The 25590-nt window shown below is 43.0% G+C and overlaps 1 protein-coding gene across 1 annotated transcript; it reads left to right on the top strand.

Annotated features, from left to right (window-relative positions):
- Positions 1-20840: 20840 nt before the first annotated feature.
- On the top strand, positions 20841-25336 carry LOC101759843. Its single transcript, XM_004979743.4, has 2 exons — positions 20841-21932; positions 23509-25336. The coding sequence occupies exons 1-2, from the start codon at positions 20860-20862 to the stop codon at positions 25085-25087; spliced, it is 2652 nt and encodes an 883-aa protein (XP_004979800.1). The 5' UTR covers positions 20841-20859; the 3' UTR covers positions 25088-25336.
- Positions 25337-25590: the final 254 nt, after the last annotated feature.

The raw sequence follows: 25590 nt of genomic DNA, 5'->3' as shown, positions 1-25590 counted from the left end.
TTGCGAGGCATATTTCTCTTTAATGTGTGGCAGAAGGCCTTGGAAAGCTATATCGGCCAACTGTGCGTCGGTTAGAGCCAGGGAGTAGCATTTGTTCCTGATTTCCCGAAACCTCTGTATATACGAGGGTATCGGCTCATCACTTCTTTGCCGGAGGCTAGTCAAATCGGACAGCTTCATTTCATGGACCCCAGCATAGAAGTACTTGTGGAACTGTCTTTCTAGATCGGCCCATGTGATAATTGAGTTTGGTGGCAAAGTTGTGAACCACTGGAAGGCCGATCCAGACAAGGATGACGAGAACAACCGCACCCGCAGGGCATCTTGCGTAGCTGCCTCCCCGCATTGAATGATGAATCTATTCACATGTTCTACGGTAGAAGTGTCATCCATCCCTGAAAATTTGGTAAAATCAGGAACTTTGTACCGATGAGGGAACGGCAACAAGTCATATGTAGATGGGTATGGTGTTCTATAGGTATAAGTTTGTACTTTCGGCTTCAAGCCGAATTGTTCTTGCATTACCTCTGCAATCTGTGCCGACCAATCTGGTTGTTGCTGGGGAATAGTTGGCTGTGGTATCGGCACGTGCTGATAAATCGGAGGCTGAATAAAAGGAGATTGATGAAAAGGTGGTATCTGAGTGTAAGCTGGTGGTGTAGTAAAGGACGGTTGCTTGTATGAACCACTTGTTTCATCATATAGCATGAGCTCTGACGTCTTGTTGATCTCCGGAGCGATAGGCTGGTATGGTGGTATGATCGGCCGAGAGGCCGTTTGGAAGGATGTCTGGAACGGAGGATTCCCTTGACTGACCGATTGATTCAAACCGGCCGTGTTTAAAGGTGCCCCCCAGGGTGAAGGGCTGACTGGGGGGAGTGGTGCAGAGGATAATTGGATAGAACCATATCCCAAAGGTGTTGATGACGCAGAAGCACCGGATCCTCCGACAGAAGGTTGGATCGGCTGTGAAGCCTGATAAGCCTGATTTGGTGGAATCGGCTGAAAATACGTCGGTCCCCTGTACCCTTGAGGTATACCTCCGGTGAAGGAGTTGACAACAGCATTGTGCACCATGTTTGAAAGTACCGGGGATTGATTGATGAAGGCGTGATGAAGAGATTGTTGAATCATATCGGACATTTTATCCGAATCTTCAGAAATTGTGATCTGACGGGGGGTAGGGAAAGGAGACTTTTTAACAGTTTCCCCGCTCCTGGAACGACTGAAGGATTTCAAGCAAGTTTTCCGGACTTGCTCCAAATACTTATTCAGATCTTCTTTTTGGTCGTCCTTTAGATCTGCTTCCGTCACTTCGATGACGTTATCTTCGGAGACGTCAGCAGCTTTCGACATGACAGCGGTTGTATTGGTCCCACCAGGCGTGCCAAAAGTGTGTTGGCGCTAGAAATCGGTCAACCGAATCCCAGCGACCGACACACGACCCGGGAGAATCTGCTTAGCTCCTGTTCGGGTGAATGCCCTGGTGCGGTTCGCGCGGCGTGCCAGCCAATCTGACCTGTTGATTGGCAAGGAGGAACACGTGTCAAACTCAGAAACCGCGATCGGCTAAGTTTCCGATCGAGAGAGCTTATCGGCGAATCGGCCAATTTACTGTGATAATGAAATCGGCTATAAGACAGCGCGATCCCTGTAGCCTTGTAAACAGAGAAAAACTAAAGTAATCGGTACAAAGCTTATGAAGACAACACTAGGAAAAGATCTAATCGGCAATGAATAGATTTAACGACAGAAAACAATGAAAGCCGGTACTACCGATTCCTAGCGGGATAACTGGTGATAAAAACTAGGAAAATAGGTGAAAACCTATGAATCTAGTTTATATCGATAACTGATGAATAAATCTAAACGAAACAACAGCGATGCGCCAGAAGTTAAGGCTTAGATATTACTCGATAAACGGAACTTACAGAATCGGCCGGAGATTAAGATGATGCAGCCCTGCCAACCCGTACGAACTCGTGAGAAGGAAAAAGTGATGGCGAAGTCGCCTACTCGAAAGTAAGTACGAAGAAGAAAGTAACTTGTTGTATTGATTGATTGTTGTGTTTACAGATTTACAAAGGTAGCTATTTATAGCCCCGTACAAATAATCTCCTTAACCGACTAGAACTCTATCTCTAATTCAAACAGAAAACAAATATCTACAAGCACAAACCGTGCCAAACTAGTTACCCCACGCTTCGTGGGCTGACCTCCACCTTATCCTTCCATCTTTCCAAGCCCATACAGGCCCAACTAGTTCATCTTCCTGATCGGCCGATTTCTTATCGGCAAAGGATTGCCGATTGGGAGTCTGGTGCATTCACCCTGAAGCGAAGTAAAAGCTGCCGGCCGATTCCGCATTATAGCACCATTTGACCGATTCCCAACTGTACCTCTTCGACTTCTTTTCTCCTTGGCGCCGATTCTACTGATGACGAAATCCGGCGTCAACAAGATCATAGATCTTATGTATTTGGCTGTGATGATAAATTTGTATGTTGGACTAATGGCATGACATGTCACGGCCGTTCCATCTCCCCATGCACCCCATCAAGTTAATTAAGCTTCTTTGAACGTGAATAAGTAAGAATTCTTCCTCTTTCTCTTTTTCTTCACTCGGTTATTTTGTTCACAAGGGAGTTGGTTGATCCGCGAGACCTCTCACCAACTCCTCCACCACTTTGTATGTGGGACCAACATGAAGTTGATGAAAGAGTGGGACCAACAGGAAGGTGTGACAACTTTTTTACTCATCTTGTAATAGCACTACGGTCATGATCTGCAACATTCCAAACAATTTTAGGTGAGGAATGTTATTCTTGCTGGGTCTAGTGGTGTCTTCTTATATATGTTCATAGGTCTTATGTATTTTTTTCGAATTTTAAAGTTAATATAAGTATTATGACCATTATAGCCTATTACTAACTTAAAAATAATAACTTTACCATGTTAAATATTTGACCGCATCTGACATTTTTATACTGTATCTCTAATAAGCATGAAGCTACATAATTGTTTTTATCATTTTTATGGCTGCTATTTAATGAGCTATTTTATAACTAGAGGGGGCATTTTCATTTCCCGCCCAGGGAGACCCTCTAGTACCGGTTGTAAACTACAACTGGTACGCAGGAAGCCCCACTAGTACCAGTTGTAAACTACAACCGGTACTAGAGGCCCCCCTCCATTACCAGTTCTAAACTACAACCGGTACTAGAGGGAGCCCCTCTAGTACTGATTGTAGTTTATAACTGGCACTAGAGGATCTCTAGTACCAGATTTTAATTAGAACTTGTACTGGAGGGTGCCTAGCGGGATAAGAAGCACTCAGTGCTCCTCTCTAGTAAACACTGAGCCATTTCCAACCTCCACTTCGTCTTCCTCACACACGTGCGTCGCCCAACAATGCTGCCAACAACCTCTGCCGCTGTACCCGTCCGCTGCGTCCATCGCCTCCATCGCCGACCCCGACGCCGTCGCCTTCCCCCCTGATGTTGTGGCCCAGCCGGCGCAGTCCCGACCAGCTACCCTACCCCGGCCGACCCCGCCCCGCCTCAGCTACGAAGGCAATGCCGCCGCGATGCCGCCACCCCAGCCCAGACGTCCCCGCCCAATGCCGCCCCTCCGCGCGCCGGCTCCAACGCCTCCCCACCGACGTCATCGATGCCTCGCCGACCAGCCGCGCCCCCGATGCCGCCTGCCCCGCCGCCCAAATTAACCCAAGTAAAGTATACTTAAATCGCATAACACGCAATCTCACACTTTAAATGAGTCAACTCGGTGGTCCGTCAGATTTCATCCGATAAACCACTTATCTCCATATCAAACAAAGCAAGCTCACATGAAGGTGAGGGTTTCAGAGAATACAACATTCCATCTCGATTAAACATAAGTCTGAATTATTATTACAACATAAGTTTGAAATTCAACCAAGATTTGCAGAGTGTTGTAGCAGCGGAAAAGTAAATGTGCTCGGAAGCTAAACGTCGATACAAAATATCATGGCGAAGCCGACCATGACATTAATAACCCCTGTCCTCGCTGTTTGAGGAGGGATTCCACTCAACCGTCCAACCCAAATAGAGCTAGGTAGGCCAAGTAAAGCTAGCAGCCACTTCATTTAAACCACAACCTGAAAAGATAAGCCACAAGTAAGGCTAAGTATACTAATACTCAGCAAGACTTACCCATCATGTGGTAACTACTCCACTGACTTCTAGACATGCAAGGCTTTTTGGCTGAGGGGTTTGTTTTGCCAAAAGCAGCTAAAGTAGATTCTTAATTTCAAGTTTTAGCATCAGGTTTTAGTTCATTAACCATTCTAGGTATGCACCTTTTCTAATCAAGCATGTTGAACAAGCAATTTAAATCAAGCATCAGTAGTAAATATCGTCCTCTGTTCCACTTCTTACTCAGTGCAGCATAGCGATCAAGCAGTCTCAAACTATGAGAGGCACACGATTCAAATTGAGTTTTTAAACCTTGCAAGGTGGACCTAACCCCACAATATCCGTGTACCACGCCGAGTTCACTTCACTTGTCAAATGTCCCCATCAATCCCCAGGCACGTGTTGGGCCCACTCCCTCGGATTTAAGTCCCCACGGTCATGGATGACGTCGTACCATGGTAGCCCTTGTACCCACATGTGGCCACATGGGAACTATGTTCCAGAGATGTTGGACTATCCGCTCACGCCCTGGTTCAATCAGGTACCAGGCTTCCTCATCCCATACTAGATATGAGATTAGTACTTTCAAATACTTGATCACGAACAACGACACGGTTCAACCTTAGCATATTTTCATTTAGACAGATGGGGCAATCTACCAACCACCAAAATAATTCAAATAGCCTAGCTCCGGCCATCATCCTTAGGGCTGTAACATAAGTGAACAAACAACTCCTATTAACTCACGAGTGACAGAAAACCACTCGACTTTTACCGTGTCCTATTAGCATGGCATCTATTCGACCTATCATGCTAGTGTTCAGATCAAAGGTACTAAGATTATGCAGCTAAGTTTTCAAGCAACGGCTATAAACTTAAATGCACAAACATAATCAATAGAAAGTATTGCACAAGTTTAGAAAACCGGGTTATGCTCCGGGGCATGCCTTCATTTTCAGCGAGAGTTAGCGGGTCTTCCGGTGCTTGGTCTTGAGCGGGCTCGGCATCCACGTGATGCAGGTCCACCAGGGGCTCCTCTTCTTGAGTCGGGTGAAGCTCGTACGTCCCGTTGGCGAGATTGGCCTCTACATGGGATGCATATGTAATACTTCAACATTTCATATTTTTGAGATCTGAAAGGCAGTTCATATATTATCAAAAAGTAAAGCTAGTTCAAGACCAAAACTTTTTTTTAGACAAGCACCTGATTACAGTTTTAAATTGTATTCACGATTTAGACACTTAGCTCGATTTTGTTAGAGGTCGTGCACACATATATGTATAACATGTTCATTAACTTCAGATTGGAAAGTCAAATAGTTTCTCAATGTTTTGTTGTACCTCTACCAATATTACCATTTTACCCTTACTACTACTAAATGTTCTTTTATTCCTTTAATCGGGTTTAACTTCCAAATTTCATTTTAGCATGCAAATAGTGAGGTATGACATCATAAAATTATAGTAGCTCAAGCATGTTATTACTAGGTTGCTGTAAAAGTTTGGGGTGCATTGGATCAGTACAAAAACAATTAAAATCATTTCATGAAACCAAGGTAGCAAGTACTTAACTATTTTTAACTCAAATTCTAAAAAGAGTTTGTTGTTGACATTTCAATAGTGTGTTACACAAGTGCAATAGAGGTTACAGTGAATTTTCTATGATTTTTGGTGAAGCACATCTATTTTCCATATTTTTCTATTACTTAAATTTGCATTAAAAGAAAATCATGTTTCATTTGGTTTCATCAGGTGAGCAACATTTTTCCTAGCAATTACATAACACAAGTATTTTAACAGAGGTGGTTTCACATTTTTCTCTGACAGTTTCCAATTACTATGCAAAAAGTAAAATCTTTCACTAGATTTCAAATATAAAGCTAAAACAGTGTGCAAAACATCTAAAATAGGGTCACAAATATTATTCCTAGCATAAGCTCAGTGTGACAAAGCTAACAGAGGTGGTTTTGTTATTTTACCATTTTTGTGTGATTTACTAAGCATTTAAAGGCTTAAAGACCAAATAAAATCTAGTGCTAAATACGGATCATCAACATGCATATGAGTATTTTTAAATGAAACTAGGCATTACTAGGAACCTAGCAAAATAAGAATCACATTTTTCCTTTTTCTACATTTACTTATGTATTTTCAAAGTTTCAGCCTTTTTAGATCTAGGAAAAAAGGAAAACCGAGGTCAACTTGCAATCTAGCATATAAGGTTTAATTGCGCAAAGGTCCCTAAAAAAACTTCTCACTTAACACTTAAACCCAAAACTTTATGCAGGACCCCCTGAACTTTCTTTCTCAAAAGCAATCGGATCCCTAGCCCATTCTTCAACCTCGAGACTGAACATCACACACAGCACAGACATGGCGTGGCACGCATGGGCAACTTGAGGCCGGCGGTGGCAGGGGGAAAAGGAGGGGGCGGCGCACAGAGGCCAGTGGCTCACGCAGGGGCAGGTAGGCGGCAAGGAGGGGAACGACCAGTGGGGGCTTTCACAAGCTGCCAGACCGGCGGAGGGAGCTCACCGCGGAGGTGCCTGCCCGGCGAGGGAGGACGGCTGGGAAGTAGCGAACTTGATGCGCGAGCTCGAGAAGGTGCTATGGCTGTAAGGAATCGAGCAGTGGCTCAGCAACGGCGGTGGATTTCTCCAGCGAACAAAGAAGGACGAACTTGGAGATGGTGGTGAGAAGTTTCTGATTATTTGCCGCGGAGGCACGGCGAGCGGTGTTGATAGGGCAAGGAGGTGGCTAGGAGACTGGAGGAGCTAGTGGCACAGTAGATTGCGTGGAGGTGGCCAGGGTTGGGTATATGGCGCTGGAAAATAGAGGAGCTCGGAGCTTTGGGTGTATAGCAATGGAGGTAGGAAGGCCACAGCTCTGCTCAAATAGGAGGGGATGGCGAGGGATAAGGACGGGCGTGAGCAGATAAGGATGACATGGCAACCTGCTCGTGGATTGGTGGTGATGGAGGGTGCCAAAGCTTGTCGGGCGCATGGCGCCGATGCTCTGTATGGGCGAACCGGCGAACGGGAGGTGGAAGAAAGAGGAACAGGCAATCGACGGGTGGGCTCGCGACAAATTAAACGTCTCAACTTTGCTCCCTTATTTGACATAGCTACAGGTGTCCAAAAATTCCCAAAAATACTCGTTGGAAAGATAAAAATACGAAAAATCCATTTCCATAAAAATCAACTCAAAAGCTGATATGGGTTGCACACAATCAACAAAACAATACAGCTAAAATTGAACTTTAAATGAATTTTTAACCAAGGCAAACACCTCTCAAAAATTTGGTAAAAATATTTTAAAACCACTAAAAGGTATATAGTATTTAAATAAAATAATTGGAGTCATAGTTGTATAGTAAAAATTGGGGTTTTTCATAATTTGAATTTTTAACAATAAATGATAATTATGTGAAATTAACAATGCATAACTTCTACTTAATTTTGAACCTCTTCTCCTCAAAATCATAAAAAGTGCTAATAACAAAAGTTGTTTTTTTGAAGTTCTACAACTTTTATATTGGCCAAAAGTTGAGTTGTTATATGAAATTTGACTTTCCACTCTTACCCCTTTTTAGTACTTTGGAGGTATTTTCCAACACTCGGTGAATTTGAAAGGTTTTCCAAAAGTTTGGATTCGAACTTTGGGTGTGTTTTCTACATTCACAAACTAATTGATAGTTGCTCCTATTTTGCTTCTTGGTTGGTCTACTTTGCTTTCTTTTACCCTTTGTGGTATTTTTGTGAAGTTGAAAGTCATTTGAAAGGGCAAGCGTCAAAAAAAATTATAGTTTAAGTGTGATTTAGGAGCTTAATACCTTAATTACCCTTTTGCAAGCTTAATTGAAACTAGGGATGTTACTGGCTGCCGTGATGTCATCATGCTATTTACATTTTAATTTATGCATTAGTAGAGAATAGCTAGAAAATTGTAGAAAACCCGTACTTTTTGAACTTGCCTACCGTGTTCATCTCGGCGAGCATGTTCTTCGCCGAGTGGTAACGGACGTCAAGGAGGAGCTCTGATTCTATGAGGGAGAGCGGCAATAGTCATGGAAAACTGTGTCCCTTCCTGGTAGAATCGGAGCTCTTCTATGGCCAAGTACAGTGCCGCTTGGTGGAGAAATACTCGCCGAGATGATCACGGTCTGCAAGTTTAATTAGTACGGATGGTTATCTATTTAAACATGTTTTCGAGCTACAATTTTATGGATATTTGATAACTTCAAACCTAGGAATGTCATCTAGAAATGTTACTATCCTCGAGGTGGCACGTCCTGCAGGAGTTCGCTTTCCTACTCCCGGTATCGTCATGCCAAAAGGCGATCCAAGCAACGGAGTACTCCCGAGCATAGTAATGTTATTTCCTTCTTCTAATTGGTTTTGAACTACACATGAATAATTACTAATTCTAATTACATACAATGTAGGTTATCAACAGTATTAGATGGCTTAAACGAGTTGTCGGAGAGCTAGGTGGTACCACTCCTAGAGTGCAAGCCGATGTAGTTGGTCACCTAAAAATACTACACATCTCTTTTCAAATACCAATTCGAGGAGCACCAAGAGTACAGGGCAGCCTAAGCTGATGGTTGCAATTGACGCATGGGGTCGAACATCACCAACTAAGACAAGTTATGAAATGGCCGCTGTGGAGGCATGCCTGCTGTTGGGACTCAACCTCGAGGACGCTGAGGTCACAATAGGTGTTCAAGATGGAACTCTCTTAACTTCGGTCAGACAACTTACAATCTTGCTGCGAGTGGTCTTGACCATGTCATCTACAAATGTTACTACCCTCGAGGCGGCACATCCTGTAGGAGTTCACTTCCCTACTCCTGGTATCATCATGCCAAAAGGCGATCGAAGCAAAGGAACAATTCCGAACATAGTAATGTTATTTCCTTCTTCTAATTGGTTTTGTACTATATATGAATAATTTATAATTCTACTTACGTACAATACAAATTATCGATGCTATTAGATGGCTTAAACGAGTTGTTGCAGAGCTAGGTGGTACCACTCCTAGAGTGCAACAAGATGCCGTTGATCCAGTTAGAAGGCTACACATCTCTTTTCAAATACGCATTCAAGGAGCACCAACAGGGCAGCCTAAGCCGATGGTTGCAATTGACGCATTGGGTCGACCAGCACTAAGTAAGACATGTTATGAAAGATGCGATGTAGAGGCATACCTGGAAAAGCTAAAGGATCATGGGTACTTTGTGCAAGACTACTATTATTTTAAAATAAAGGCTCTTGACGAGGGAAACAGTAGTGTGATTATGACTGCTGAGAGGCTTTGTCATCTGAATCGACATGACATGGTATGGATCTAATCATCCTTTTATCTTTAATTATGTTACATCTTTTAAATTCCATAATAATGGTATTCTCTTCTTTTAGGATATCTATGGCCAAACTTGGGCGGCAATAAGCTTTCAAGCAATTCTAGAGCAAGTCGTGGAAAGATTGGGATATATTATCAGCGTTCAATACCTGACGCGTACTAGAGATTTCACGCTCCAGACTAAGAACTCTTTCTACAATGCATCTCAACCAACGGACCCACCATTGTTTGAGATTTTTGGTTGTCCAATTTATTATTATTTTGAACCGCATGAGAGTGCACTAGTTCATGTTCTAACTTATATTGATGATGATCTAGACTTTAAGATCGGAGATATGAATTATACTTCATATCTTTATAAGGTATCCGGACTAAGGCCATAGTATGCATGGATGTAACATTTGTCTTATGTATTTGAACTTCTCTCTAAGACAAGTAGTGTTGTATCAACTTAAGTACGTACTTGCTTTTCTTGTGTATTTGAATTATTATCAGAAGTGGTTCTCTCTAAGATCTCAAATGTAATATTATAGGTATATAGAACTTTTCATATATTAGCATATCAGAACTAGTATACGTGAAAGAAACAAATATGAAATATGAATATAGACTAATAACCGGTACTAAGCCGGGAGGTGGCCTCGTCATCCGGTACTAAAGGGTACCTTTAGTACCAGTTATATTTAAACTGGTACTAAAGAAACCTCTCTAGTACCGGATTGTGAGTACCGGTAGAGGGGTTGGGAAACTAAACTAGAGGCCATTTTTTCAATAGGGTCAGTAGTAGACTTTGTTAATTTTTTATACATTAAAGTATTATCAGTTGTCACCCACTAAATGGTAGAGCATGTGCGTCCAAATTCCTCGGGCATTCCACTTGGGATACGAAGCAAGATGACAGCAAACACACAGTACACAACGAAATGACAGAATCAAGATCTTGGACGATGGAATCACTAATCACGAGGAGAACCATCTAATGGTTTCTTTATTTCTCCACATGACACTTCCCAAGGGAAGATATTGAAAGGACCGTTGAACGTTGACCATTGTGATATATGCACCATGCATGGGTAAGTTGGTTAATTTGGAAAAAAATATTCGGTCAGTGTTTCTTGTTACCACGCCTACTTCATGTTGTTTTATTTTTTGGCTACATGCATGTGTGATCTGATCTGATCTGATCGCATCGCCAGTAGACTTTATTATTTAAACACTAATAAAGCATTATTACTTGTTATCTATTAAGTGGCTCAAGCATGGCTCTATACTAAATGTTTAGGCAATTAAAAAACTTTGGATTAATTAGCTGGTCGATCTTGCACAGCTAAGAAAGTTTATGCAGAAACCTGCTAGTATACACAATTCTAATCCACCATGTATTTTCATATCTGGGACCCTTTTATATTTCAATAAAAATAAACATTTATAAATGAATAATAAAAATTGTATAAAAATGTTTTTATTAACAAATATATAAGCTAGAGTATTTAAAATTAAAATTAATATTCACATATATTAATTATGAAATTTAATGACATTAGTCACTAAAATTACAGATAAATTTTAAATAGTTTTATGGGTACAATATTAGTAATAATAAAATTAACTATTAGTTAAAAAGATAAATTTTGAATAGTTTCAATGATATAATATCATTATTAATATTTAATGTAACATCTTTTATCATTAGTTCTAGAGATAAATAATACTTTTATATGGTCGGATACGGATAGTGTCGGATATTGTCGAATACGAATGTGGAATCGGATAGAGAAAATAAAAAAATCGAATTCGTATGTATCCATTTTAGTACCACATTAAATTTGGATATGAATATAGATATCCATATTTGTCATTTTAGCGGATACGGATTCGGATAATTCGGATATCCATTTTCACATTCCCATCCCTAGGTCCCAGCGATGGAGGAGGGTGTGTTGGATTTAATTATTGGTTAATATTGAGTTGATTTAAATTCAATTAACCCCAATAAATCCAAGGTCTATATCAATGTTGTACATGTCGTCCAATCCATTTCTTGGTTACACGATGTCCAGATTCGATGCCCTGTATTACTTGAAGCTTAATAAGCATGTGGAAAAAAGGTGAAATCACCAAGGGATCATGTCAAATCAATGGGGTATGCGATACCTTGTCGCTTGCCGTGTTTTCAGGATATTTGGAGCCCAAGCCTGCTTGTAATACACAGTAAAACTTCAAGAAGACCCTTGCACCGGATTTGTTGAGATAGTGCTGCGCCAGGAAAGAAAAGTCACAAATGTCAGGTGGGTCCAATCAAACCTTGTAATGCATCATAATTTATCTTATTATTACTAATTAGAAGGTTCCTTTTGAAACCCGCACGTGATGCCACCTAGGATCCTAGGTGAACACTCTAGGAAAAGAGAGAAATCCTACAAATTCTAAAAAAACCAAAACATTTGGCCTTCAATAGATAGGCTCAAATCATCAGAGCCATTGGATCTATTATGTTTTCTAAAAAACTACCCACCTATGCCATTATTTTTCTAAAAAAATTACTCACCTATGTCATTATGAAAATAACCTAAAGTAACTCCCTAAATTTATATCTAATTTTTTTTTTAAGGAACAGGAGGGGTGAACCCCTACTGAAATAAATTAAAATGAGAGTAAAAGTACAGGTACAAACTGAGTACAGGTGTAACAAAAGCAAAGCAAAACAAAGAACATCTAAGAAAAGCAAATGAAAAAAAAGGTGATCCAAGGGAAGAAGAGCTAAGCTAAAGAGACAGCTGGAAAACTACAGAGCATTAATCCAGTGTAAAATATCTTCCTGAAGTTGAGAGTTCACTTTGTGCTGAGCAACCGCGCGCAGTTCTGAAATGAAATATCTTTTGACCCCTTGGATGGAGGGAGCTGAGTTGGAGAATGTCCATTCATTTCTAGATGTCCAAATGCTCCAAGACATAAGAATGATAATTTCCATGAAGAAGCATGATCGGAGTCGTCTCCTGATGGTGTTAAAGATGGAAAAGGGCTCTCTCGTGGCGGCAAAGGTGATGCCAATGGCTGCCCAACAAGCTTTAGCAAAATTGCACCGAAGGAAGAGGTGTGATGCTGTGTCCCTTTTCTGGAGAATACACATTTCACATGTAAGGGATTCCAGCTGCATAGATCTCCTGTTTAGAATATCTCTTGTGTTAAGCCTATCTTTGAGAAGTAGCTAGAAAAAAACCTTATGCTTTTTTTGACATTTGGACTTCCATAGCCAATGGTGAATTGGGTGGATCTCCTTTTCTCCAATCAATGCTTTATAGGCTTTAGCAACTGAAAAAGAAGCATTACCCCAGATGAATGTCCACAGGTCGCTGGATGGTTGCAAGTCAATTTGTTGCATGATTCCTGTAGTGTGAGCAGCTGATCATGTGCTTCCACAAAGAGAGGCAGGTGCAATACATTAGCCAAGTTGGATACACCAACAACACCTTTATAAGTTATCCTTTCATTTCTAGCAAAAGAGCAGAGTTGTGGGAACTCAGTGGGTAAGAGATGATTATTCCAAGTATCTTTCCAGAAAATAATCGTGCTACCATTAGCAACCCTTGTCGATGCCATTCCCTTGTATAGATCAATGAGCTTTACTATGTCTCTCCACCAGAAGGAACCTTTCTTATACTGACCAGGAAGAGAGCCCCGATTATAATGATTGTCCCATAATAATTGAACCCATGGTATATCTGTCTTGGAGAAGAATTTATGGAGAAATTTTATCAAGAGAGCCTTATTCTATGTGTTAATGTTAAGAACACCCAGTCCTCCTTGTTGTTTAGGAACACAGACTATCGACCATGCAGCTTTGGATGGTTTTTTGGATGAAGGGTCAGATCCTCTCCAGAGATAATATTTTCTAAATTTATCAATCTGATCAATAACCCCTTTGGGCAGTTTTAACATTGCCATGTGAAACATTGCAGTTGAGGTAAGGACAGAGTTTACTAGCTGCAGCTTGCCTCCTTGTGATAGCATATTGGATATACCCCCCAACCTCCATTCTACTTTTTTGACGACTGGGAGGAATTCTTCAATTCTTGGTCTGGTCAACCCTAGTGGCAAGCCCAAATAAGTGAAAGGGAAAGATCCTGCCTGACAGCCAATCAGGTTTGCAAGGTGCTCTAGCTTATCTTGGTTAGTATTGATTGGAACCATCACAGATTTGCTATAGTTTACTTTGAGCCCTGTTGAAGCAGCAAAAGAATCAAGAGCAGTCTTCAAAAATAATAATTGATTAGGATCAGCTTCCATTACGAGTAAGGTGTCATCTGCGTATTGGATAACTGGGAAGTCATTGCTTGTTCCAGCTGGTATTGGTAGTCTGATTCTACCATCTCTATTGGCTTTATTAAGGACTGATTGTAGAAGGTCTGCTGCTAACACAAAAAGAAGGGGGAAAGTGGATCTCCCTGTCTGACTCCCCTTTTGTAATGAAAAACTTTTCCAGGCACACCATTGAGTAGGATCGATGAGGTTCCAGTGTTAAGAATGCTTTCAATCCAATCAATCCATCTGTTTCCAAAGCCCTTGTGTTTCAAGATGTGTAGAATTGTCTTATGCTCTATCTTGTCAAAAGCCTTTTCAAAATCTAGCTTCAGGATGATAAGATCCTTCCTTGAGACTTTACACAGGTGCAAGTACTCAAAATCCCATGCAAGACAATCCTGAATAGTCCGAGATTTAATGAAGCCATATTGATTTTTGTGAATAAGCCTTAGAATGACTCGTTGTAATCTCTTTGCTAGGATTTTTGTGATTAGTTTGATTGTGGAATTCAGGAGGGATATGGGTCTGAAGTCACCCACCTTGATGGGACTATCTTTCTTCGGGATCAGGGTGATGTATGAGGCGTTGATGCTCTGGACACAAACTTGACCTTGAAAGAATGCCTCACAAAGGGCATAGAAATCCTCAGCCACCACATTCCAGCATTTTTTTAGAAATTCACCATTGAAGCCATCTGGACCAGGAGATTTGTTGCTAGGCAAGTCTTTGATGATGTTGTCAATCTCCTCTTTTGAGAAAGGAGCTTCCAAGGAATCTAAACCCTCAATTGGGTCAAATAGAGAAGGCAGATCAAAATACATATGAGTAAATTCAGATATCCCCATCCTGTCTTTATAGGCCTCCCATAGGAGTTGGGCCTTGTCCTCATGGTTATGCAACAGCTGCCCCGCAGTGTTTTGCAAGAAGGGGATGTGATTAACCTTATTTCTAGTGGACGCACGTGCATGAAAAAATCTTGTGCTCTCATCACCCAATTTGACCCAGTTAGCAGAGCTTCTTTGTTGCCAATATATTTTCTGTTGCTGTAGGAGGTTGCTGAGGTGAAAGGAAATGACATCTCTAAAGTTCCATTCTTGCACAGACAGGTCCCTTGATTCTTCAATGATATCCAGAAAAAGAATCACTTCTTTGGTATTCTGGATAATTTTTGATAAGCTGGGTAGTTGTGCCCTCCAAGATTTGAATTCTTTCCGAAGGTTTTTGAATTTTGCTCCAACGACTTTTGCTTTGTCAAAGAAGGGTGGAGGGTAATCCCATCCCCTTTGTAGCACTGCTGGGAATTGGTCATGTTGTAACCAAAAGTTTTCAAAGCGAAATACTTGGGGGGGCAGGCATTGAGTTGGAGATAGAAATGACACAGGGATTATGATCTGACGAATCTCTGGATAAAACCGTGGCATCAGTGTTTGGATAAGTGGAGATCCAAGAGGAGGAGGAGAAGAACCAATCTAGTCTTTCTAGTAGCAGACTAGTTTGCTTATTAGTCCAAGTGAATTTACCTCCTTTGAGTTGAATTTCATTTAAACTTAGCTTGCTGATGGCTTCATTAAAGAGAAACATTTCTTGTAAATTGCCTCCTGGTTTGTTTCTGTCTTCCGGTCTCCTAAGGAGGTTAAAGTCTCCCACTATTAACCATTTTTCCTCATCAGGCATCTGAATATGCTTCAACCAATTGATGAATTCTAGTTTCCCTTCTGGAGTACAAGGTGCATATATATTGGTTATAATCCAAATGTCTCCGGAAAGCCTGCACTGTAGCTCAATTGATTGGGCAGAATTGTTTTGGAAAATTGGTTCTCCCTGAAATTTCTAATTATTCCATACCACTAAAAGACCTCCAGTATTGCCTATGGATGGGACGAAATCAAAATGATCCAATCTTGGTGGACAAAAATTCCTTAGGTATGATTCATCGAACAAGTCTCTTTTGGTTTCTTGAAGACAAATTATATCACTTTTTGTTTCTGTGATCTTGCTTCTGATGGCATTCCAGTGAGTCCTGGAGTTGATGCCCCTCACATTCCATGATAGAACATTCCAAGATCTTTTTGGGGCCATAGAACAACAAAAAGAGATGGGTTTTGCAGAATGGCAACAGGCATTCTGAGAAGATCTTGCCCGAAAAAGGGATTTGAAATCGAAAGAAATAACTTCCCAACAGAACATAACCCAGAAATCATAGTACGATACATAACATAGGCTAGGAGAGCACAGTTTTGGATCCACCCATACATCAACAAACAAGTCATAACTATAACAGAAGGGGAATTAAACATATCGGGGATCTCTTCCAAAAGACAGTCCTTGTCCATAGTCATTAATTTATTGGTCGAGGCTAGGATCAAAGCTAGAAGTGGGGAAATGCCGGCCTTCCTTCCCCTTGCCTGAAGTTCCAGCTTGTTCTTTCTGTTTCTTGACTCCAATGGCCTTCTGTGTTCCTGCCTTGAATGACAATATCTCCATAGATATCTTTGAGGGGTCAACTGCACATACCTTATCACCTAGTTTCTGGATGTCTCCCGCAGATAAGGTTGGAGGTGGGGCATTGCAGGCAAGGCATGAACTGTCATGGCAGGCATTCTTGCGGAAGCCACCACTTCTCACTTTGATTTTGTCACTTCTTCGGACACTGGATTCACAATCTGGCACAATCCTTCCCCCCAGTCGGACTCTGGCTTTCTTGGAAGGTTTGTGTCCTTCATTTTCAAATTCAGTCTGTGGGGTGCAGTGAGGGAGGAGGTTTCTATCTCTTCTGGAACACTTGTGTAGACCAGTGGACCAGAGCTGGGACAGACTTTGGGGATAGCAAAGGCCATCATTGTTGACTTGTCGGTGCAGGATAAGAGGAACTCCTAAGTTCTTGAGCTTAAGAAATTCTTGGCCCAGTCAAAATGCTGTTGTGACAAGAGCATGCTTATGAAGGCGGCCCAACTTTTGGTATATGAATCACATGCTCAGGACATCCAACAGGTGAGAAGTGTTGGGCCCAAAGCCTGTACACATTTAGATTTTGGTGGTTGTACATAGCTTTCCCAGAACTGTTATTTATTGGCAAGAAATGCTCTGGTAAAGATATAGCCTGACCAGCTCTTTTAAACAAATCCATAGCATCAGGATTAATCTGTGATTCAAGGGTAAGCACCATGTTTACATTCAAATTGAGAAAGATCTAGCCTTCCTGGGCCTGATTCTGCCCAAAGAGTTGTTCTCCTTGATTCATAGCTAGCAGTCCAAGGACCACTTCTTGATGGATATCCATGTTGCCTTGCTGAGCCCCCATATGTTGTGCATGAATATCCAATTGCTGACCCATTATATGCGCTGGGGGCTCCAGAGGTTCCTGAACTATAGCCTGAGGAATGCCAGTATTGTAAACTATCAAGGGTAGGGGCGGGTCTCCCAAGCTAGGAGAAGGTGAGGCAATTGGTGGCGGGGACAAGTTAAGGTGCAAGTCCAGTTCCATCTGGGGTTCTTCTTCCTCATGCAAAGCTTGGGCTTCTTCGAGAAGAATATCTATCAGTTGCTCTTCTTCAAAACCTTCCATATCTTGATCTTCCATTTGCTGTTCCTCTTCCTGAATCTCAAGTTCTGGGTTATTATTGAGGTTAGGGAGAAAACCTTCTTGATTGTCCAGGGCCAAGTGATGTTCAGGAGGCTGACCATGCATCTGGATGCCTGGGAACACAAAGTTATTGTCTAGACCTCCAGGAGGGATGTCTTCATCCTGTAACTATCCTCCCAGCATGTTTTGCTGCAGGATTTCACATTGAACAGTGAAGGAGACCCCTTCAAAATCGTCTCCTTCAGACAAGAGGAGATAATGGGGAATGTCTATGAGATCAGTTACTCGCGCTTTAAGGATAACTCTTGCCAGGACATCATCTTTCTGCCATAAAATCATTCTCCCAAAAGAGCTTATGGAATCCTCAATTTGACGAGCCGAACGACTATCCGGTGGGAAGCCAATAAGCTTGAGCCAACATTCTCTGTTAAATGCAACCCTTCAGGCATTGGTGGCCCTATTATGCTGAACAAAGGAGAAACTGAGACCATGACGAAAATGGGGGCTGCTAGCAATAAGAGCATGTCTATCTGAAGGGCGTCCCAGGCGAACATATGCTTGACCCCGACCGAAAGGGCATCTCTAAACATCCATGACTTCAAGACCCAAATCTTGAACCAGGAGGAATCTCACCAGGAGGGAGATTTGTCACAGTGATAATGGCGAGGTCTTCATTCCGTGGTAGGGCTCTGGGAACTACCACCCGCGAGAATTGTTGTCTGCTCTGAACAATAACCCGATGAAATCCAGCGAGCATCATAGGTTGCGGATCAATGTTGAGGAAGGCCATTGATAGAGCTAGATCAGGAGTTTGAGCGTGGCAATGTGGAGGATTCTTGGCAGTTTGGGGGAACTGTTGCTGTGGAGGAGATGCCGAGGAAGATGAAGGGGCAAGTGAAGTGACGGTTGTTTTCCCTTTCAGAATAGCTGAAAAATCTCCAAGGGAGGTGAAGGTTGGGGGGGCATTAGAGCTGGGCCTAGATCCGTTTAATGGGCCGACCTTGAACCAAGAGAGGTGGCAATCCTGAGGCCAATCAGAAGTCGAGGCGCTTGGGGAGAAGTTACTGCCCAAAGAGCCCCCGCATCTCTTGATGAAGCCTTGGAGACTATGGTAAAAGCAGCAGCCATTAACCGTGTGACCCAGTCTTTTGCAGTGCCAGCAGTAGATTTGGTTTGTACAAGAAGATCTTTGGTGGTTGGGGGATAGGCATCGAGAACAAGCAAAGCGCCTCTGTAGCGCAGGCGTATCAAACCTAGATATCATCGGTTCAAGGGCTGGGGAAGGCTGGGGGCTCAACAAGTGATGTTGTTTTGAATTTTTGAAATCCAGACATTGGAAGACCGATTTTCTGAAATTTTTGCGAGATTGATCCGGGGGACTAAGCACCATCGGTCTATCAGAAGAGGAACCTTCATTACGGATAATCCTTGATGGCCCAAGGGGAGCAATATTAGCCCCTGTAAGAGGATGAAGGCTCCCACGATTTGATATAACCACATCAGCAAAGGAACGAGAAGATCCTGGAGAATAAAGATTCATTGCAGTCTGAGAACAAAAACCCAACTTCTGACGATTCTGAGCAGCGGGATGATCATGTTTCTAAGAGGTGACAGAATTACCAAGAGGTTCAAAAGAATGTTCCTTGTCACCATTAATTGGAGAAGAAGCTGCCTTTCCTTTTCTGGGGTGAGCAAGCTCCCAGTGATGGGCAGGTCCAGAATCTTTCTTAGCAAAAGCAGAAGCTCGGACCAAACCAGAATCATTATATAGGAAGAACCCCAAGTTGAAGTCATCAGACGAAAAACCCTTAAGATTCAGGCAAAGGAATCCAACATGTTTGGAGCACAAAGAAAACTTGAAGACCTGCTGAGAGATCTGAGAAACGAGAAATCCAGCAGCCTGCCCACCAAGAACTGCTTGAAGGCAGAAACCCACTGAACTAGGGGACAATCTGAAAGAGTTTCTATTGAAAGCCACCACCATATTGAAGCGCTGAGAATGCATGAACGAAGGAGGGACAACTTGGGAGCCAAGCAAATCCCTCACCTTTGCTGCAAAGGCAAGGCCAGGGCTCTGCACAAACTGGAAGGATCCCATGGAATCTTACCTTGAAAGAGAAGAAAACAGGAGAGAGCGGAAGAGCAAGAAGAGGACCTTCCAACTCCTTCAGATTACAAGCATGTTGAGGCGAGTCAAAAAAAACCATGAAAGCTACAATGGCCGACGGGCCGGAGTGACTGTCGTCGGTGAGGTTGTGTACTCCGAGGCCAGAGGGATCACCGACGAGGCTGGGATGGCCTACAACCGGTCGTCCCCGGGAGGGAGCTGCAGGAGTCGCCCATCCCCCTCCTCATGTTTCCAAAAACCTTTTTTAAAGATGTCACCTCTGCCATTATATAAAATAAACTAAAGTAACCCTTCTAATCTTCATCAAAATTACCTACTTATGCCATTATAAATAATATTTGAAATAACACCCTAAATTTACAAGTAAATTGCCCAACACTAATACTTAAAAATACGCCATATGCCATTATTAAAATAACATGAGGTGACCCTACATTTGAATCCAAATCACATTAATTAAAATATACAATAATATATAATTATAAATTGTCTATTTCTTACACTCTCCTCGATCTCTAGCAGGATTCAAGATGATCAATAGCTATCTTTATTTATTTTTCTTAAAATTCAGTATAACCTTGATTTAGTATGTTTGTTCAACAAAAAAATAATTCAATTAACTTTTATGCAATAATATAATTAATAGTCAAATACATGAACCTTTCTAACAATCAAAGAGCGCGGGGGAGGGGGGATTATTTTCGCTTTTGTTTCCATATCTTTTTCGTTAATTTATTTTTAAAAAACACTGACACTTTTGTTAATTTCCTCATAATTTTGGAGCAAGTGTACAGATGACATAATTAAGGAACTGAAATCCAGGATGCCTTGCATTGGCTCTGCCTCAAAATTAAGTACTGGCAGTTTGCAAAACAATATGACGAAAAAGCAGCTATTTTTCCTATAAAAAAAAGACCGCACCATATGATAGATACAAAATCACATGTTTTTTATTGCCTTTTGCTCATACCAAAAAAAATAGAAAACACTTGTACAAGTGTATAACACGCTCAAACACAAAGCATACGCGTGACTGTTCACACCATGTATTTGAAACCTGGCGTGCAGAGAGTGGTCGCTTGAATGAGACTACCGAATACAAAAAAAGTACCAAGACAAGGGAATAAATCTTAAAATAAGGTGACCTGCTCAAGTAATGCCAGGATTGGGACACACGCATAGACAGACAGGCAGACAGGCAGACTGAGATCCATGCACAGTGATTCTGTGATCAGCTGTATAAATCCATGGAGCCCATCGGCCCATGGGTGTCACTCAAAGCTTCACGACAACCTCCCAGCACGGCAATGGCTGAGCATGGCGCGGCAGCGGCACAGCCGCCGCAAAGTGGCAAGAACAGTAGCGAGCCGGCGGAGTGCCTGCTGAAGGAGTACCTGCTGCTTCTTGCCACCCTGGTGGCGACGGTGACCTACGCAGCGGGGCTCAACCTGCCGGGGGGCTCCTGGCTGGAGGACGCGCCGGCGGAGGGGCAGCTCGCCGGCGACTCCATCCTCCGGCAGACAAACTACACGCGCTATATCGTCTTCTACTACTTCAACGCCATCTCCTTCGCGGCGTCGCTCCTGGTCGGCCTCCTCCTCCTCCTCCTCCACCGGCACGGCCAGAACTGGGACGGCTATCTGCTCCCCCTCGTCAGGACGGTGATGGTCGTCGACCTGCTCGGCCTCACGGGGGCCTACGCCGTCGGCGGCAGCCACGACGGGTTCACCACCGCCTCCGCCTCCGTCCTCGTCTCCGCTGTCTTCGCCTACGTCGCCGTCGCCTTCCTCTTTTTCGCTGTGCGCCGCGTGCGGCTTCGCGGTACTCCGCTGCCCGCGCCGCCGTCAACGAAGAAGGACGAGCTCGACCGGCACAAGATCCTGATGGTGCTCGCCGTCTTCGCGGCGACGATCGCGTACGTTGCCGGGCTGAACCCGCCGGGAGGCTTCTGGCGGAGCGCGGAGGAAGGGCACCACGCCGCCGGCGAACCGGTGCTGCAGCGCCTCCACCACAACCGCTACAAGGCCTTCTTCTTCTGCAACACCGCCGCCTTCGCCGCATCCCTGACCGCCATCATGATCATCGTGGATTACGCCAAGCTCGACGGCCTCAAGGGGATGACGAGATTCGAAGCGAGGGATTCCGCGCTGTATGGGCTCATCGTCACAGCGCTCTTGGGCCTCGGCGGCGCCTACGCCGCCGGGAGCTGCAGGGACGGCAAGCACACCGGATATGTTGTCGGCCTGATTCTCCCCGTCGCTGCCTGCATTTTTCTCCAGTATGTTGCTGCGAATAGCTCTTGCATTAAGAACTTCAAGCATTGGTACGAAACACGGCTTGAAGTTGAAGCAAACAAAAGATCGCCCAACAAATACATCAGGTATGCAGTATTGATGTATATAATCTCACTGGTAATTCATCGCTACAGGTTATATATAGAAGCTTCAAAAACAAGATTAAATAAATATAATCTACATGAAGTCTTTTTGTAATTTTGAATAAATACACATAGCTCTCCATCATTTATGAACCGGCCGTACCCTGATAATAGTAGGCAGGTTCTATCACGATAGAACTTACCAGCTGAGCTACACTCAGTTCACATATTATGAACCTTTTATTTAAGCTTCATGAACATGTTTTACAGGCTATAGATATTTTGTGGTATTCCTTTAATTTCATCTAAAAATGTCTCCATTTTTTCCAAAATTGTTAGACACATTTGATATCTTTCCTCATTTAAATTTAAAGACACCGCACGCCAGCACTAAATACCTGTCACATCAGTCCTAAACCGCCTTTATTAAATGGAATTGGAAGTTGGGGTATACCCCAAATTAAATGGTATTGGAGCTAGATTTGGAGTTGAGGTCAAAATTAGAAATAAAAAAGTGAGGCCAATACAGACTTATTCCTACAATTTACAATATCTAAATTTTGGATTGAAATAGGAAAATATAAGCAAATGTCTAACACAGTTTTGGAACAGATTAAAAAAACAATATGATAATATCATGTGGGTGAGCAAGCCAAGTACTTATCATTGTACTAAAGAAGGGTGATCGAGTCTCACAACTCACACCATACTATTTGTCGTCCTCTTTGGGTTGATATTAGTTTTCTAAATATCATGCACTAGAAGTCTCTTTTCATTTCCTACATTTTCTAAATGTTTTATGCAAAGCTTATTGAACCTTTTCATAAGCTATAGATACTTTTGTGCCATGCCTTGCATTCCAAATGTCCTCCTTTTCCCCTGAAATTGTTAGAGGCATTTGGTATTTTTTTATTCATTTAGATTAAAAAAACCACTAACACATCTGCCCTAATCTACTTTCGCTGAGCTCAAGGGCCAAAATTAAATGGAATTGAAAGAGTTGAGGAAGCAAATAATGACTTATTCAAGAAATTCGTAATAATGAAAATTTGGATTAAAATAGAAAAATGAAGCAAATGTCTAGTTGTGAAAAAAAAATAAACAAGATATATGTCATGTAGTAGAAACTAAATAATGTAGTCAAAATTAATATGGGAACTAGCTAGTGGTATAATTATATTTATCACTGGTACACTACGTAGTAAAGAAGAAAATATTTTTGTTGCACGTAGCATGATTAATATTGACAAGATAATATTTCTTCACTAATGACATAGAGTATCTTGCTACAGCACAACATTTTGTCACAAACAAACTATATGTCATACAGTAGAAACAGTATGGTTTGGTGAACAGAAACCCAGTAATATTTTGTAGCTACCGTTTTATCACTAATGTGATGTAATGTATCTAAATTAGTGAGATGTAAAAAATACCTCAGTCCCAATTAAAATGGTATAGGCTGTATAACAGTGAGGAAAAAAAATAGATCGATCACAAATAAACCTTTTGAACAGTACTTAATTTGTCATTATTTTCGCGACCTAATAATACTCCAATAATTTCTTTTAACTTGCAGTGCTATTCGTGCAATCGTTACGGAGCCCAGCACACGTGACGACCTGAACAAAGCTCGTGAAAACATCCAGTTGCTCGGCATCCTTGCGGCGACCATCGCTTACCAGGCAGGATTAGATCCTCCTGGTGGCGTATGGGCTGCCAAAGGGAAGGGTTACAATGTAGGAGACCCAATACTCCTCACAACTCATCCCGGGCGTTACAAGGCCTTCTTCTACTTCAACTCGGCGGCTTTCGTGGCGTCGCTGGTCATCATGGTGATGCTGCAGATCAAACATCTAGCCGGAAGCCACGCGCTGAAGGCGGCCATGATCCTGGACCTGTTCGGTCTCATAGGCGCGTACGCTGCGGGGAGTTGCAGGGACACGGACACCTCCATCTACACGGTCGCCTTGGCCGGTGGCGTCCTCATCTACGTGGTCATTCACATCGTGTTCTTCACACCAGAGAGGAAACTAGGCGAGGACGAAGAGCAGCTGGAGGACAAGCGTAAGGTGCTGCTCCTTCTTGCAATCTTGGCTGCCACACTGACCTACCAAGCTGGCTTGACACCGCCGGGGGGATTCTGGGAGGATGGGCACCGCGCCGGCTTCCCGGTCCTCCAAGACAAGTACCCTCTCCGTTACAAGGCATTCTTCTACTGCAATGCAGCAAGCTTCATGGCGTCCGTGGCTCTCATCATCCTCCTGCTCAACGAAAACATGTACAAGCCGGGCATACGGTGCTATGCTCTCGTTGTTTGCATGGTGGCCGGCATGTTCGGCCTCATGTGCGCCTACGCTGCTGGGAGCTCGATGCATCTACGAACCTCCATCATCGTGCTGGTATTGCTTGCTGCAGTCTCCGCAATCCTGGTGATTCTAGCTATCAAACTCTTTGTGGAGAAGCTAAGATCTGCCGCCGCCGACGCTCGAAAAGCCAAGCAGAATAATCCAAATGATCCAGAACAACTCAATAATCCCAATGGCCTCATCAACAAACCCAACAATGATCCCAAACCCAATGCTGCCAGTTATCCAAAACGCAGTCTCCCTGATCAGGAAACCGCCATGTACCTGATGCTGGTAGGAATACTGGCTGCGAGTGTGACCTACCTGACGGGCCTGAAACCACCCGGTGGCATGTGGAGGGACGACGGCAATGGACACTCCGCAGGCAACCCGGTCCTCTACGACATCAACAAGCAACGGTACAATGCTTTCTTCTACTGCAACTCCACCTCCTTCGTGGCTTCCATCACCATCATCGCCTTGCTGCTGCTCTCATGGATGACGGCATTTATTGGAAAAGCAGTACTGCCTCTTGGGCCGATGCACACAGCCATGGTACTTGACATGCTCGCCCTCCTGGGTGCCTACGCGGCAGGAAGTGATCGGGAGTCGAGCAGATCCTGGAAGGTCATCCTGCTCGTCCCCTTAGTGGTCTTGGTCATCTTTCTCTTTTGGTTCATCTGTGGGAAAACAGGAGAAAATGGAGGCACAAACATGGATCACGGTGGACGAGCCGGAGCCGGAACCGGATCGGAGGAGCCGGCCGGAGCCTCGGTTAGTTTGACCACTCGCGCGGACCAAAATACTTGACTTGCTTGAGAGGGTCCGTTGTTGGATGCCATCGATCACATATATGGCCTAGCTACTTACAAGTTGAGTTTCAATTAAAGAATAGCCACCACTCTACTACACAAATACCAGTTGTTGACACAAATACAAATAGTATTTTTCTGAAGCAGGAGTCCAAAGTGTGTGTAATCTTTATTTCCCCAATGTCGTTTTGGAACCAAGCCACATGTATACATCGAGTTGTCAGTCCCCATATGTGTTCTCGATCTATCCCTGTAAGGCCTTGTTCGATTAATCCCGAACTGGGAGGGATCCGAGGGAATTGATGGGAATTAATTTCACATCCCTTCCAAAACCCTCTTAGAGAGGGATTAACCAGTCCCTCTCCAAAATGGTATTATTATTTCATGGGCATCATTTCTTGGTTACACGATGTCCAGATTCGATGCCCTGTATTACTTGAAGCTTAATAAGCATGTGGAAAAAAGGTGAAATCACCAAGGGATCATGTCAAATCAATGGGG

The sequence above is a fragment of the Setaria italica genome, chromosome VIII (genome assembly GCF_000263155.2).
Source record: "Setaria italica strain Yugu1 chromosome VIII, Setaria_italica_v2.0, whole genome shotgun sequence".
Lineage (NCBI taxonomy): Eukaryota > Viridiplantae > Streptophyta > Magnoliopsida > Poales > Poaceae > Setaria > Setaria italica.
The sequence above is the reverse complement of the archived record's forward strand: the minus strand, read 5'-3'. Positions and strand labels throughout refer to the sequence as shown.